This window comes from Cololabis saira, chromosome 9, assembly GCF_033807715.1.
Source record: "Cololabis saira isolate AMF1-May2022 chromosome 9, fColSai1.1, whole genome shotgun sequence".
NCBI lineage: Eukaryota > Metazoa > Chordata > Actinopteri > Beloniformes > Belonidae > Cololabis > Cololabis saira.
The window spans coordinates 16,892,265-16,906,705 of record NC_084595.1 but is presented as its reverse complement, the minus strand read 5'-3'; the positions used below and the strand labels follow the sequence as shown (position 1 = coordinate 16,906,705).

Below are 14,441 nucleotides of genomic sequence, written 5' to 3'. Positions count from 1 at the left end.
ATTACTTATAATCTATAATATTTAATTCACTCTTTGAACTCAAATAGCCAACTCATCACACAAAACTGAATTCAGCTCATTGGAGATTAAAATTATGGGATACATTTTACAATGAATTCCAATTTTATATAATTCATAAAATTAAACTGGCAAATATGAACCAACAACTGAACATAAACACTGTTGAATAGTAACAAAATAAATTCTTCGGGATTTTGCAAATGTGTGACGACTCAAATATAAATTAAGAAATCTTGTGGTTAAATGTTATTTCCAGAAAATCCTTCGATATGAATCAATGCCATTTTAAACAGGAAGAGTCAAGATGTGTCAGGGCTACAAATCAGCGCAGGGGGAGTGTGTGTGTGTGTGTGTGTGTGTGTGTGTGTGAGTGAGTAAGTAAGTAAAGTTTATTTATATAGCACACAGACAACGGAATGTCACAAGGTGCTTCACAAAAAATTAAACATCAATAATAACACGAATAAAACACTACAAAAAATGTAGAAATACGATAAAAACAAGACAATATCATCTAGAGTCTTTTACTCGAGTAAAAGTATAAAAGTACTGGTTTCAAAACTACTTAAAGTATAAAAGTAAAAGTAATGTAAGGGGGGGGGGGGACAAAAGCCATTGAAAATGAATGCATCTTAGTATAATGCAAATATATTAAAGAACCATATATGTGTACTATTGAGCATTAACATGTGTTTCAGAGAGCAGAAGATATGATGACTAGTTGCCTATAAGTATTGTAATGGTGCAAAAAGTCAAACTTCAGAGGCATGTTATCATTTATCCTAACCTTTATTGGAATGTACATCCAAGTTTAGTTGCAGGAATCTGAGGGCGACGGATGTAAGAACAAAACTGGACAAGAACATCTGAAACAACCAAATTCACTCTATCCGGATGGAGCAATTTAACTGGATAGTTTTTTTTTAAAGGCCGAAATGAAAAGGCTGTTTTTAAAATGTAAGGAGTAAAAAGTACAGATAATTGTGTGAAAATGTAAGGAGTAAAAGTAAAAAGTCGTCTGAAAAATAATTACTCCAGTGAAGTATAGATAACCAAAATTTCTACTTAAGTAAGGTAACAAAGTATTTGTACTTCGTTACTTGACACCTCTGGTCATAAAACAACCATGGATGTATTATATGAACAAAAACAACCCTCTCACTACTGATGTGTAACGTTTAAACCATATCCTGTAAATGGTTTTGACATTTCGGCAGTTTATTAAACAGACACACAGCAAAAAATAAAATTCCTTAAATTTTAGGGGTGCTCAAATATGGAGCCAAATCAAGGCCAAAAGTTTTGCTAATTTGAAAATAAAATTTGAACCTGAAAATTATTTTTTACAGTTTATTTATTTTTTTTTCGGTATCAGATCTTTTTTTTTTCAGTTTCACATCTTTTTTTTCAGTTTCACTTCTTTTTTTTCAGTTTCAAATCTTTTTTTTTCATTTGTAGCATGCGATGTAGCCATGACGTCATCACGTGTCATCATTCTGACGTTTAACATTCTAAACGTCCCCGCCCCCTCCCACGTGGTTTGAAGTTCTTAATTCAAACCGACCAATCAGAGCGGAGGGGGCCGGGTCACGTGGCGGTTTGAAAATCTAATGCGCGATCTCGGCTGTTAGGAACTGTTTACCAGAACAAGAGCATCGTAACTTACACCATACCTGGATAACACTGAAAGAAGACAGGGAATATTAGTAGAAATGGAGGAGGAGGTATCCGCGCCGATACTTTCCCGGAGAGGTTAGCGAGCTTAATAAACTGCACGATAGGTAGTTTGTTTGCAGCTAGAGCTAACCCATGCTAACACTGTTATGACGCTGTAAACGTGGATTTACACATTAATGTGGCTAATCGGTAAATAATAGTAGTAATACTCATTAAGTATTCATCTGATAACAGGACATTTAGTTTGGTAACTTTTTTTTGTTGAAACAACCAGTTTTTTGGTTGTGTTGTGGGTTCTTTGTTATCTATCTATCTATCTATCTATCTATCTATCTATCTATCTATCTATCTATCTATCTATCTATCTATCTATCTATCTATCTATCTATCTATCTATCTATCTATCTATCTATCTATCTATCTATCTATCTATCTATCTATCTATCTACACACGTGTGTACATTAATGATCAGATAAAAATAGGAGTCAGCTATAAGAAACCTTGAAAATAAAAAAGGATGAACATAGCTGATAACTTATTTTGTATATGTTTTATACCATGTTCTCTTAGTTTTCTCTGTAGAAAACTAAACAGATAAACAGCTTTTCCTTTCCTTCCCACCTGATGACACTGGACTCAATGTGAAGAAGAAGAAGAAGAAGTAGTTTATTTTGGTCGATCAGTTTCCATTGATAGATACTTTGGGAAGCATTTCATTTCCTTTTGTAGGAAGGAAATAATAATAATAATAATAAAAAAAAGAATAAGGAATAAACCGACCAAAAGGTGTAGGCTGAAGCCTAAGCTTATTGTGCCTACCCTTTTTAACTTTGTTTACTTCATAGTACTACAAAAAAAAAGAGCAAAGTAGACACACATGGAAAACAAGAAGGAAGACAAATATAAATATGAAAAAAAATGGTAAAAAAACAAACAAACGGATCTCAGAAAAACAACTAACAGAGAAAGTAAATAATCAATGCTTAGAGGAAACAGAAACAATCTCTAGAAGAGTGAAAACAAAAGGAAACCAACGACCAATCATTACATTTTTTGGTATATAGATATGGATATTATTATTACAACAACAATGTATGTTTATATATAGTTATATATCACACCAATGTTCTGTACCTTTCGATTATATTGGATTTATACATCGATTTAAATGTATTTATTGAACTACTGTTTTTTAATTCATCATTTAGGCTGTTCCATATTTTAACTCCTGCAACCGATATGCATCTTTCTTTAGTATTTATCCTAGTTTTGGTTCTATTATATATAGCAGTGCCTCTCAGGTCATACCGGCTATCTCTAGCCTGGAACAGACTCTGGATACAGGATGGAAGGAGATGGTTGTGTGCCTTATACATTAGCAGTGCAGTGTTTAATTCAACTATGTCAATTAATTTTAGGGATTTGAGGTCAATAAACAGTGAGTTTGTAGGCGAATAATAATCAGACTTGCTAACAGTTCTGATATAATATGAATATCAGCATTTCTGTCTGATATCTCTGTGCATGGATGAAGGACCGCCACCTTCATCTAAATCTGTTCAAGACTGAGCTCATTGTCTGTCCAGCTCGTTAAAATCACACTTGTTCCCACGTCTTCTACTAGGAATCTTGGTGTCATGTTAGACAGCCAGTCACACATTTTCCCAATTTTGTGTGTATAATACATTTTTCTCTTTACAACATAATAAAATAACATATACAAAGACTGTTCAAATAATGAGCAGTTGTTGATATACAGGACTGTCTCAGAATATTTGAATATTGTGATAAAGTCCTTTTATTTTCTGTAATGCAAAAATGTCATACATTCTGGATTCATAACAAATCAACTGAAATATTGCAAGCCTTTTATTATTTTAATATTGCTGATCATGGCTTACAGCTTAAGAAAACTCAAATATCCTATCTCAAAAAATTAGAATATTCTGAGAATCTTAATCTTAAACTGTAAGCCATAATCAGCAATATTAAAATAATAAAAGGCTTGCAATATTTCAGTTGATTTGTAATGAATCCAGAATGTATGACATTTTTGTTTTTTTAATTGCATTACAGAAAATAGAGAACTTTATCACAATATTCTAATTTTCTGAGACAGTCCTGTACATCACTGCACAAAATTGGTTGAAAAGAGAAAAATTAAATTAGTTGTGTGTATATATTAGTGAATGTGTTGCGTATCAGTTTATAATGTCTGAATTTCTACATTTTCTGAAGTGAGAATTTCAAACTTTAAAAAGTCTGACATAACTTTTGGAACAGAGATACATCAAATCTTTTATATTTAGGCTAATATTTCTGTTGTGTCTTCTCAGTTACATGTTGATAATTATAATATTTTAATTCCTACTAACATTTTCAGAGAGAAACACTTGTTGCCACTGTTGTCTACATTTGTTATTTTCCCATCTAAGACTTATCTAAGCATAAAAAAGAAAAGCTTTAAGGTTAAAGCGTTTAAATAAAAGTGCTTATAACATAATATGTGTGGCACTGAGTTTAAATTTACAATTTAAGCAATTCTCACATGGATTAACAATAGTCCTATATAAAAATGGAAATTTCCATCGTAACCAAGCATTCAGACTAAAAATAACATTTGTAGTAAGTAGTGGCTCAGCAAATATGAATTTTTTGTCATAAATTCTTACATCCATTCGTACATCCATTTTTATACTACTAATGAAGTTGTATGTTTTATTCACATTTGAGTGTTTCACATCAGTGCGTTCACTTTTTCTACACTACAGTGTATTCTGTGAACCTGCAGCTAGATGGCAGCAGGTTTCTCTGGATTATTCTGGTCTTCCTGTTTTTGGGCGCCTTTCAGTGTCATGGGTGCATCTGCTTTCTTCTGTCTCAGAATAAATGGTCGCTGCTAAATTAGGACAAAGAAAAAGGGGAGACCTAATTTAAGTTTTTATGAAAAATACTGTTGTTTGATTTGCGATTTATTACCCCAAATCAGTGGTTTTGGTGTGAAACTCTGCATGCTTCAGTTTTGTATATGTTTTGTTCCATATGATGCATATACAATCTTGGAGAGTTAACTTGATTAAAATATGTATGACAAGGAGTCACGTCTCTCTTGTCAGAGGTCAGAAGGATTTTTTTACTGGTAACTTGTGTTTGGCCCAACTGCTTTGATGTACATTGTTTTATTTTTTGGTAACTAATGAAGGTTTAACTCCTCACAACCTAATAATAGAACTAGGACTCATTTACGAGAAGAAAACATCGGGAATTACCAATGGAGATATAGTTTTGTTGCATGTAGAGAAGTTAGACTTTACCATGTCACCTCTCTATGCGTAACGTTAAAGTCTCTTTCCAAACCCTTCAATGCTTCACTCTCATTCATGAAGAGATGTTTATCAAGCGGTAATGTAACTGGTTGGATGTCACGTTGAAATTATTTTACGTTAGACATAATTTTACAGCAGATTTAGAATAAATATAACATTTCAACCAGTTTTAATTCCTGCATTTCTGTCACACAGAGCTACGTAAACAAAAGCTGATGGAGTATTTGACTGCAAAAGGAAAAATGAAGCCACCAAGTGCCAAGTAAGAAGGCAGCTGTGCAGGTTTGCCTTGTTTGTCAAATATTACTCATCATGCTCTGGGGCAATGTAACTGTCACTTTTCTTTCAGGTCATACCCTGGTGACGACTGTAAAGATCAGAAACCTGTGACTGTTTTTCAGCAGGTAGGGTGTGTCAGTATGTCTGTAAACTGTTATTTTGTTATGCAACTGCAGTCGCGACATTCAAACTTACCTTTCTCTTTTATTGCGTTGCCATGTAGCTAATATATACATATTTTGTTATGAACAAGCACTAAGCATTTTAAATCTAAAACTAACTTCAACATATAATCAAAAGTTAAAAGGATGCTTGACTCGTGGCTAGGGCTGGGCGATTTTGGACAAAAATAAATTTTTTTCTCTGAAAACCCGATTTTCGATTTCGATTTCGATTTTTTTGGTAAAACTACAAAAGACAATGGAATAAATTGTTTAAAATATTTTATCTTTATTTTTAAAGAAAAATAGCAAACAAATTTCCCTATTGGGAATGAAGTGCAATTGAAAGATACTGTTAATCCTCCTTGAGTTTAGTAAAGTGACAACATTTACAATTTTCTTGACCAAACAAAGATGACTAGACGAACTCTGTCTGTAATGCAGCCAGCTGCAAAAAAGGAAAATTGATTTTCCGATTTTCCTTTTTTAACATCGATTTTGATTAATAAATCCGATTTAGATTTAAAATCGATTAATCGAACAGCCCTACTCGTGGCCGTCGGTCATATGCTCCTTCTCATAATGCTTTGTGGGATATATTGAGTAAGCTGAATGGGGCATTAATGATTTTCACTGCTTATATGGACACCACTACAAAACGTAGTGAACTATATCACCATAACAGACTGGTTTCGAGCCAAAGTTTCTTTGTCGGTGTGTTGGACATGCAGAGTAGTGCCACTAGCATTATGGTGTAAATGCATCTGGAAGGAGCTTCAGCGTCAGCTAAAACACAGCAACAGGGTTTTCTGAGTAGCTCGTGCCCCTAGTTGAGGTACAATGTTGGTACCATGGGTCGGTCCAGCCAATTTCTGATTTCTCCGACCTCTGTGGTTGGAAATCTGTTGTTTTCTTTTTGCATCTTTAGTTGGTTTTTTTTTTAGATTTTTTTTCTGGCTTTAGTGGCCTTTGTTTTGAAAGTAGCTAGACAGGAAAAACTCGGGTAAAGAAATGGGGGAAGACATGCAGTAAAGAACGAGAGGCCAGGATTCGAACCTGCGTCGCCTGCTCGAGGGCGATAACCCCAACCAAATGAGCTATCCGGGGCCCCTTGTAGGCTCGCTGTTGGAACCGACAGATTTGGTCATTTTAATGTGCACACAGCCTCATTCCCTATCAAATCTTTCTCCATTGCCGTGTCACATCATGCTCATTTTGCCCCGACACGTCCCATTACCATCTCTCAAGGTAGAACAGAGGTATAATTCCAACAGAATAAAATGCCACGCCTCCGTGTGGTTAAGACAGCATAGAGGTACAATAAAAAAGGTGCTACGGGGGCGAACAGGTTGTGTGAATCCCTTGATGCAGTGAGGGCCAGACAATTAGCCTGACTTCTTGTTGGGTTTCATCAATATCAGGAATTAACTAGGGATGTTAACAATTAGTCGATTTTCGATTAATTGCCGTTATGAAATTACCCTATTAAAATTAACGATTACAATAAATCTATTTATTTATTTATTTTTTCGTTTAATTTCACCAGCTGGTATTACGCCCGGACCACATTTAATGCGACACAACGCGCCACGCCGCGCACATAAAGTTAGAAGAAAGAGACGGTTTTAGTAATATCATGCTCAGGCAATGAGTCTGCAATGGCCCAGACGGGAGACACATGTAGCTCAGTGCTTAACTTTTATTTTTAATCCACTCTATATTCTTCTGGTTGTTCTCCGATATGTTCCCCTAAAGCCTGAATTATGGTTCCGCCTTAAATCGACGCAGAGCCGCGGCCGTAGCCTACGGCGGCGGCTCTGCGTTGTTGTAACGCGGAACCATAAATCAGCCTTCACCCAGGACATACATAGGTTTCTTTAAACATCTGTCCCCGCTACAGTTTTAACTAAAAGAAAATGTTCTCCAATACAGCAGGTCTCATAATTTTATTTTGAACACTGCCAAAACTCTAACTTAAAACGTAACTAGAACTTAAAATTTGCTTGACACAAATGACACTATTATGGCTGCTGCTACTACTAATAGCCTTGAAGTGCACTTTATATTACCGTATATTCCTTGTGGTACAAAAATGTCTTTTTGTTACTTTTGTATCAAATAAATATTTGATTAAGGAATACATTAAAATGTCCTTTGTATTTTATATAAGCAAAAAAAAATATGTTTGTATCTCAGATGGGGGAAAAACGCCGCTTATCAACTAATCGATGATCGATCGATAAGGTTATCAACTGTCAATTAATGAAATAATCGATAATTTGCATCCCTAGAATTAACCTGGCAGGTGGGATAATATTCAGCTGTACGCAATGAGTCAAATGCTAAGAATTTGTTTTTGTTTTTACAGGCTGTTGGAGGAAAGGAGAACAAATCCCCAGCTGATGGAGTCAAATCTGTTAAAATTCAAAGGTTCACGCTGACCGCCCAGTCGAGCCGAAACCCTCCCAGGAGAGCTTTCGGGTTCACTGGGAAAATTAATATGAAAAGCAGCACAGAGGCTGGAGAGAAGAATGCTATCCGTCCACCCTTGAGCAGCGCACCGGCACGGCCAAAACCTAATCACAACCCTGTCCTTACCAGAACATACACAGTCACATCGTCCAAATCCAGTCTGACTGCAGCCAGCTGTCTGAAAAAGCAGCCAAACACACACATTCAGACTTCAGGCAAAGCTCTGATAAATGCGACCCATAAAGTTGGGGAGAAATTTAACTCCAAGTCCAGCCTCAACTTTAATAGTGCCAAGTTATGTCCCGTGAAGACAGCAAGTACCCGGTTGAGTGTTGGTCCATTCGTCCAAACGAAAACGGGACTCATTCCTGCAGTGACCCAGCCAAGAACCACGAGGTCAGATCTAAGACAGCCGTCTGCATCGGCTGCTCGTGGCAGCCAGGCCACCACTGCTGGTGCTAGGAAGACGCTTCCCAAGAGCACGACGTCGGTGTTTGTTTCCCAGAGGTCTGCGGCGGCGGCGGCGGGCTCCTCAACCCGGAGAGCCGAGGAGAAAGTTCAAGTGCAGAGCAAGTCACAGTCTCAGCCATTTGCAGTCAGACGCGCTCAGCCGACTTGTAAGGGTCAGCCGTCCAGCGGACTGAGGCCGACGTCCTCCTCCTTCAAGTGCAGAGCAGAGCCACAGGGAAGAGCGTTCACCAATCCATCATCGTGTCAGTTTGAAAATAGGTCAACAAAGGCAAGATCTGGAGCCGAAGGAAACAAAAACGGCCAAGCATGCAAAGTTGCCCCCCCGACATCCTTCAGTAGAGCAAACAGGGTCGACGCCAGAGTCGTACCCGGAGTGAGGCCGCCCGGTTCAACCCAGCAGGGAGGGAGAACCAAGACCAGTAAAGAGATGCATTCAAAGAAAGAAAACACTTCGACAAATGTCCCTAAAAGGAAGACAGGCTCTGCGATGATGTGTCAAACAGCACCACAGCCTTCCAGGACCGTCAGCTTCACGGGCCGGGCCACAGACAGGACCACCGCAAACATCCGGGCCGTTCCCCAGACGGAGGGAAAGAAGCTGACCGCTGCTCAGGAGGCAAGACTGTAAGTGTTACTGCTGGCAACGGCGTAGAAAGTGGCACCTTGTGGAACCGGTTTTTGATCTTTCTTGTAGGGCTGTTCGATTTTGCCCAAAAGTAAAATCTCGATTTTTTTCTCTCAAAATCTGATTTTTGATTACGATTATTTTGTGAATTGACAAAAGGCAAAGAAACGATTTCAAATATGCTGTTTTTTTATTGAACATTTGCCCCATTGGGCTTTAAGTGCAAACTTTGCTCTTATTAAACCAAAAATGAATGAATAAAGTGCAAAGCTCTGTAAAATAAGTTGAAAAAAAGTTTTAAAAAATATAATAAAATATAAAGTTTTATCTCTGGAAAAAAAAAAAAAATCAGCAAATCAGCACTTGCAAACATACAGTAAGTTATATTTCCAATTAAATAAAACAAGACATTTTCTAATTAAACTAAACTGGGTCTTTGCATGCTAAATAATAATGCAACCCATGAAGGAGGTAGAGGTGTGTAATGGGGCACTTGTCGCAGGTATTGAGAGGTATTTCCATCAATCATTAATATGTGTGCAGACAAGGTTAAAAAAATAAATAAATAAAAAAAAGTGAAAAATGGATTTTACGATTTTCATGTTTTAACATCGTTCTAATTACATAATCGCGATTACGATTTAAAATCGATTAATTGAACAGCCCTACTTTCTTGACTCAAAACAAAAAATCCAAACTTTATACGTCTGATTTCTATCACATGTTCGACTATTTTGTTTCCAGGAAAAAACTGCAAGAATGGCGAGAAGCAAAGGGTATTTCTTACAAACGTCCTCCCATGCCGGTGAAAGCACCGGTGAGGCGAACGCTGTCCTTGCCTCAGCCCTTCTGGGCCTCCATGAAGGCTGAAGACGACGCCCACTCCCTCATCTGCGCCGTCGACAGGTCCCTCGCCGACTGCATCAAGTTACTCGCTGAGGTATGTTAGATACGGTTCCACTGGCTCCCTGCTGGGAAGACGGAATAAAGGTTAAAAATGGAGAGGATTCACAGATTTGATGAACATGGAAGTGATTCGACTAAGGCTGCAGGTATCGAATATTTTGGTGATCGATTATTCCATGAAATATTCCATATAAATATACAATAGAAAACAAGACAGATTACTTGATTAAAAACAACTTTTATGAGAATATAATTTACATTTATTTACATATTATGCAAACTAGTAAACTGTTTGTTAAATTTTCCAATAAAAATAAATAAAATTATTTCAAACTTAACATTTCCTGAAACTTTAAAAAAAAAACCATATTTTTTCTCAGTATCAAAAATAAAAAATATTCTTATTTCTTAAACACTGCTTTTAAATTGTGCAACTTCACATTCAGAACCAGCACGTATCAACAGAAATGCTTGGCTGTGGACCGGGACTCGGAACAAGAGTCTTACACCATGTGGACCGGGGCCTTTTTTATTATTTTTATATATTTTTTATTTATTTTAATTTGAAATAATCCCTCAGCTTTGATATCTTATTTTTATTCCTCCTAATACTTTCGCTTTGCTGCAATTTCTCCTTGGCGCTGTCACTGTTGTCAGTCCCGGCCGGCGTCTGTGCAGCTAAACTGTTCACGTTTTCTTTCACTTTATAAGGGACACATGCGTGTTAGCACGTTGTGTCACATTAAAAAGAATCCGTGCGAAACGTGAAGTTTAAATGTATTTTTGATTTAAACAAGGCTTCGAGGCAGAGGAAATTCCTCCATCACTTTTTTGTAATCGAGTTACTCGAGGAATCGTTGCAGCCCTAGATTCAACCTTTTCCCTTATGGCTTGTTTAATGATTTTAGTGTTTCCTTAGATTATCAGACATGAGACCTTTCTCCGGTTTCCTGTCAGTCGTGTTTATTAATGGCTCGGCAGCAGCTGTAGTGGTTCCTCACCGCCGGTGTCTGGCTGCTGCCCACAGGGATGCCCCGCGGACCAGGTGAAGGAGGTTCTCTCGCGGCTGCCCGCCGTGGCTCAGAAGTTTGCCAAGTACTGGATCTGCCGAGCCCGTCTCATGGAGCGGGAGGGGAACCTGGATGTCTTGCCCATGTTTGAAGAGGCTGTTCGTGTCGTGCTAGAGGTCAGTCATCTGGGATATTCAGGCTCAGACACGTTTATGCATTATTACAAAATACTACTAGTATGGTGATTAGGGATGGGCGGTATGGACAAAAAAATGTATCACGATAATTTCTGGCATTTAAACCAATAACGATAAAAAAAATACCAATACAAGTGTCATCAACGGGAATATTTCTTTCTTTCTTTCTTTCTTTCTTTCTTTCTTTCTTTCTTTCTTTCTTTCTTTCTTTCTTTCTTTCTTTCTTTCTTTCTTTCTTTCTTTCTTTCTTTCTTTCTTTCTTTCTTTCTTTCTTTCTTTCTTTCTTTCTTTCTTTCTTTCTGGCTCATTTCTTTCTTTCTTTCTTTCTTTCTTTCTGGCTAATTTCTTTCTTTCTTTCTTTCTTTCTTACTGGCTCATTTCTTTCTTCTTTCTTTCTTTCTTTCTTTCTTTCTGGCTCATTTCTTTCTTTCTTTCTTTCAGACTCATTTCTTTCTTTCTTTCTGGCTCATTTCTTTCTTTCTTTCTTTCTTTCTGGCTCATTTCTTTCTTTCTTTCTTTCTTTCTTTCTTTCTGGCTCATTTCTTTCTTTCTTTCTTTCTTTCTGGCTCATTTCTTTCTTTCTTTCTTACTGGCTCATTTCTTTCTTCTTTCTTTCTTTCTTTCTGGCTTATTTCTTTCTTTCTTTCTTTCTTTCTTTCTTTCAGGCTCATTTCTTTCTTTCTTTCTTTCAGACTCATTTCTTTCTTTCTTTCTTTCTGGCTCATTTCTTTCTTTCTTTCTTTCTTTCTGGCTCATTTCTTTCTTTCTTTCTTTCTTTCTTTCTGGCTCATTTCTTTCTTTCTTTCTTTCTTTCTTTCTTTCAGACTCATTTCTTTCTTTCTTTCTTTCTTTCTTTCTTTCTTTCTTTCAGGCTCATTTCTTTCTTTCTTTCTTTCAGACTCATTTCTTTCTTTCTTTCTTTCTGGCTCATTTCTTTCTTTCTTTCTTTCTTTCTGGCTCATTTCTTTCTTTCTTTCTTTCTTTCTTTCTTTGTTTCTTTCTTTCTTTCAGGCTCATTTCTTTCTTTCTTTCTTTCTTTCTCATTTCCTCAATTTATCGTTTTTACCGTGAGATGACAAATTCTTACCGTGGGGAATTTTTTTGACGGTTTATCGTGAACGGTAAAATATCACCCATTCCTAGTGGTGATACTAGTATCACCATACAGTTACGATAATCATCAGGAGCTGATCGTAGCTCAGTTTTTATTCATCACTGAGCATAATCTTGATGATTTCTTCTCTGGTTGGATGAAAACACCCCTGATAGAGTCTAATCCTCCCAGCTTCAGTTTTTTAAGTGAAAGTAGATTACAAGGGAGAGGGAGGGGTCGCCAACCTGTTTCATTAATCACTGAAGTCAGGAAATTTGACTCCTTGGAATATCTGGCTGTTTTTAAGGGTGTTTATGAACGTCTACAGGTCTCCAAAACACAATGCAAACTTCTTTAATGATTTCAATGACCTGCTGTCTGTAACATGTGTTGATTACAGGTGTGTGATCGTTGTGGGAGACTCTAATGTCCATGTTGGCAACCACCGAGACAGAGGGGCTAAAGAGCCATGTTGACTCAACATGTGAAACAGCCAACACACAAATGGGGACATACTTTGGACCTGATCCTCAGGACGGGTCTTAGGGTCCTGTCTGACCACTTTCCTGTTTTTTCTTTGAAAGCACCGTCTCCATCCACTCAAGTAGCCAAAGAAAAGTCATAAAAACACGCTTTTTTACAGACAACTCAACTGAAACCTTTAACTGAGTCCACTCTGTCCTGTAACTCAGTTAAATGAACTACCAGGTAACTTGGCTCCCACTAATGGCGCTTTTACACTAGTACCTACTCAGCCCAACTCGACTCGCTTGGCCCTCGTTTCTTTTCAATACCCAGATCAGAAGTGGGTGGGGTTGTAGCAAAGCTGCTGTGAACGTATTTGATTGTGTGATCTAAACGAAGAAGACAACAACACTAAATATGTAGAACCTGGAGGAGCTGATAAATGTGCTGCTGGGTCTGTGACTTGTGTTCGATATCAAGTTAAAAATGAGAGGGAGAGAAGCTTCAAGAGGTGACGCTTTTAATTTTTTTTAGTTTGTCTCTTTGCGCTGTCGTTGCTGGTTGAATAAAATGAACATGAAGCCGCCGGCAGTCGCTCTCTCGTTGATTTCCGCTACCTGATTCAGACGTCTGACTCCAACCCCCCGACCAATCGGTGGCCTGTAGTGTGATGACGTCAGATACAGCCCGACTCAGCCACTTACAACCTCTGTAGAGTAGTTACAGAAAAAGTATCTACTCTGCACGGGTTGACCCCTTGTGGGAAAGGGCAGAGGCGAGGCGACTCGGACTGAGTAGATACTAGTGGAAAAGCGCCATAAGGTGATGGTTGTCTCTGGTGAGAAGTGAAAACAGGGAGGGTTGAAAAGCCGAACGAAGGAGGCAAAAGACGGGACAAAACACAGATGTTTGTGAGCTTAGGTGAGGGTAGGAACAAATATCAGATATCATAAGCTCATATTTAGTTCCCAGTGGACGTCCAGTCCTAGCGGGCTGCTGTTTCCTTGCTTTAACACACTTGAGACTTGAATCCAGGGCACATGTGGTACACACTTGTGCAGACTGATGACAAGCTGAGGATGATCCGTTCATGAGTCTGGTTTGCTGATGCAGAGAAAACATGTAATGCATGCAGGGCATCAGTCCTACAGGACTTGGACATAAACTACAGATCTGCTGCTGAAACTGAGACATTTTGCCAGTTCTTGGAAAATATTAGCACATTTTGTCTTTGCACACCTTTACGTCCGAGAGGCTCTAAAGGTGGGTAGCGGTTCAGTAGTTAGGGATGAATAAAAATAAATAAAAATGTTTTAAAGGTCTCACCATCTACCGTGTATAATATCATCAAAAGATTCAGGGAATTAGAGGGAATCTCTGTGCACAAGGGACAAGGCCAAAGGTCAAAAGGAGATGTTCCTGATCCATGTTTAGAAAGTGAAGAACCAGTCGGGTGAAGTTGGGATTTAACACTCGTAGCTCTCGGTGTTCATCCAGCCCGACAGAGACTGATCTCAGCGTATGAAGGTTTTTCTAGCTCAGCAGCAGCGTTATATTGTTTATTGACAGAGCTTTTGGTTTGGGCACCACATAGCGACTTATTTAGCACCTTTACATCAGTTTGCATCTCAGGATTATTTACCCAGAGCTGAATATGATGGGATGTTTTCATCAGACGTGTGTATGTGTGGTTCTCATCTGTAAAATGTCTCAGACTGGATAATGTGTTGTTTTAAT

General features: G+C 37.9%; 1 protein-coding gene across 1 annotated transcript in view; it reads left to right on the top strand.

The window, feature by feature from the left end:
• The first annotated feature begins 1,619 nt into the window (after positions 1-1,619).
• The window catches only part of ckap2l (cytoskeleton associated protein 2-like), a 17,698-nt gene continuing 4,876 nt past the window's right edge, over positions 1,620-14,441 (top strand). The window contains exons 1-6 of the mRNA XM_061729880.1: positions 1,620-1,773; positions 5,221-5,287; positions 5,375-5,429; positions 7,834-9,032; positions 9,778-9,973; positions 10,967-11,125. Coding sequence (XP_061585864.1) covers positions 1,734-1,773; positions 5,221-5,287; positions 5,375-5,429; positions 7,834-9,032; positions 9,778-9,973; positions 10,967-11,125 — 1,716 coding nt within the window. The 5' untranslated portion in view covers positions 1,620-1,733. The remainder of the gene's footprint in view (positions 1,774-5,220; positions 5,288-5,374; positions 5,430-7,833; positions 9,033-9,777; positions 9,974-10,966; positions 11,126-14,441) is intronic.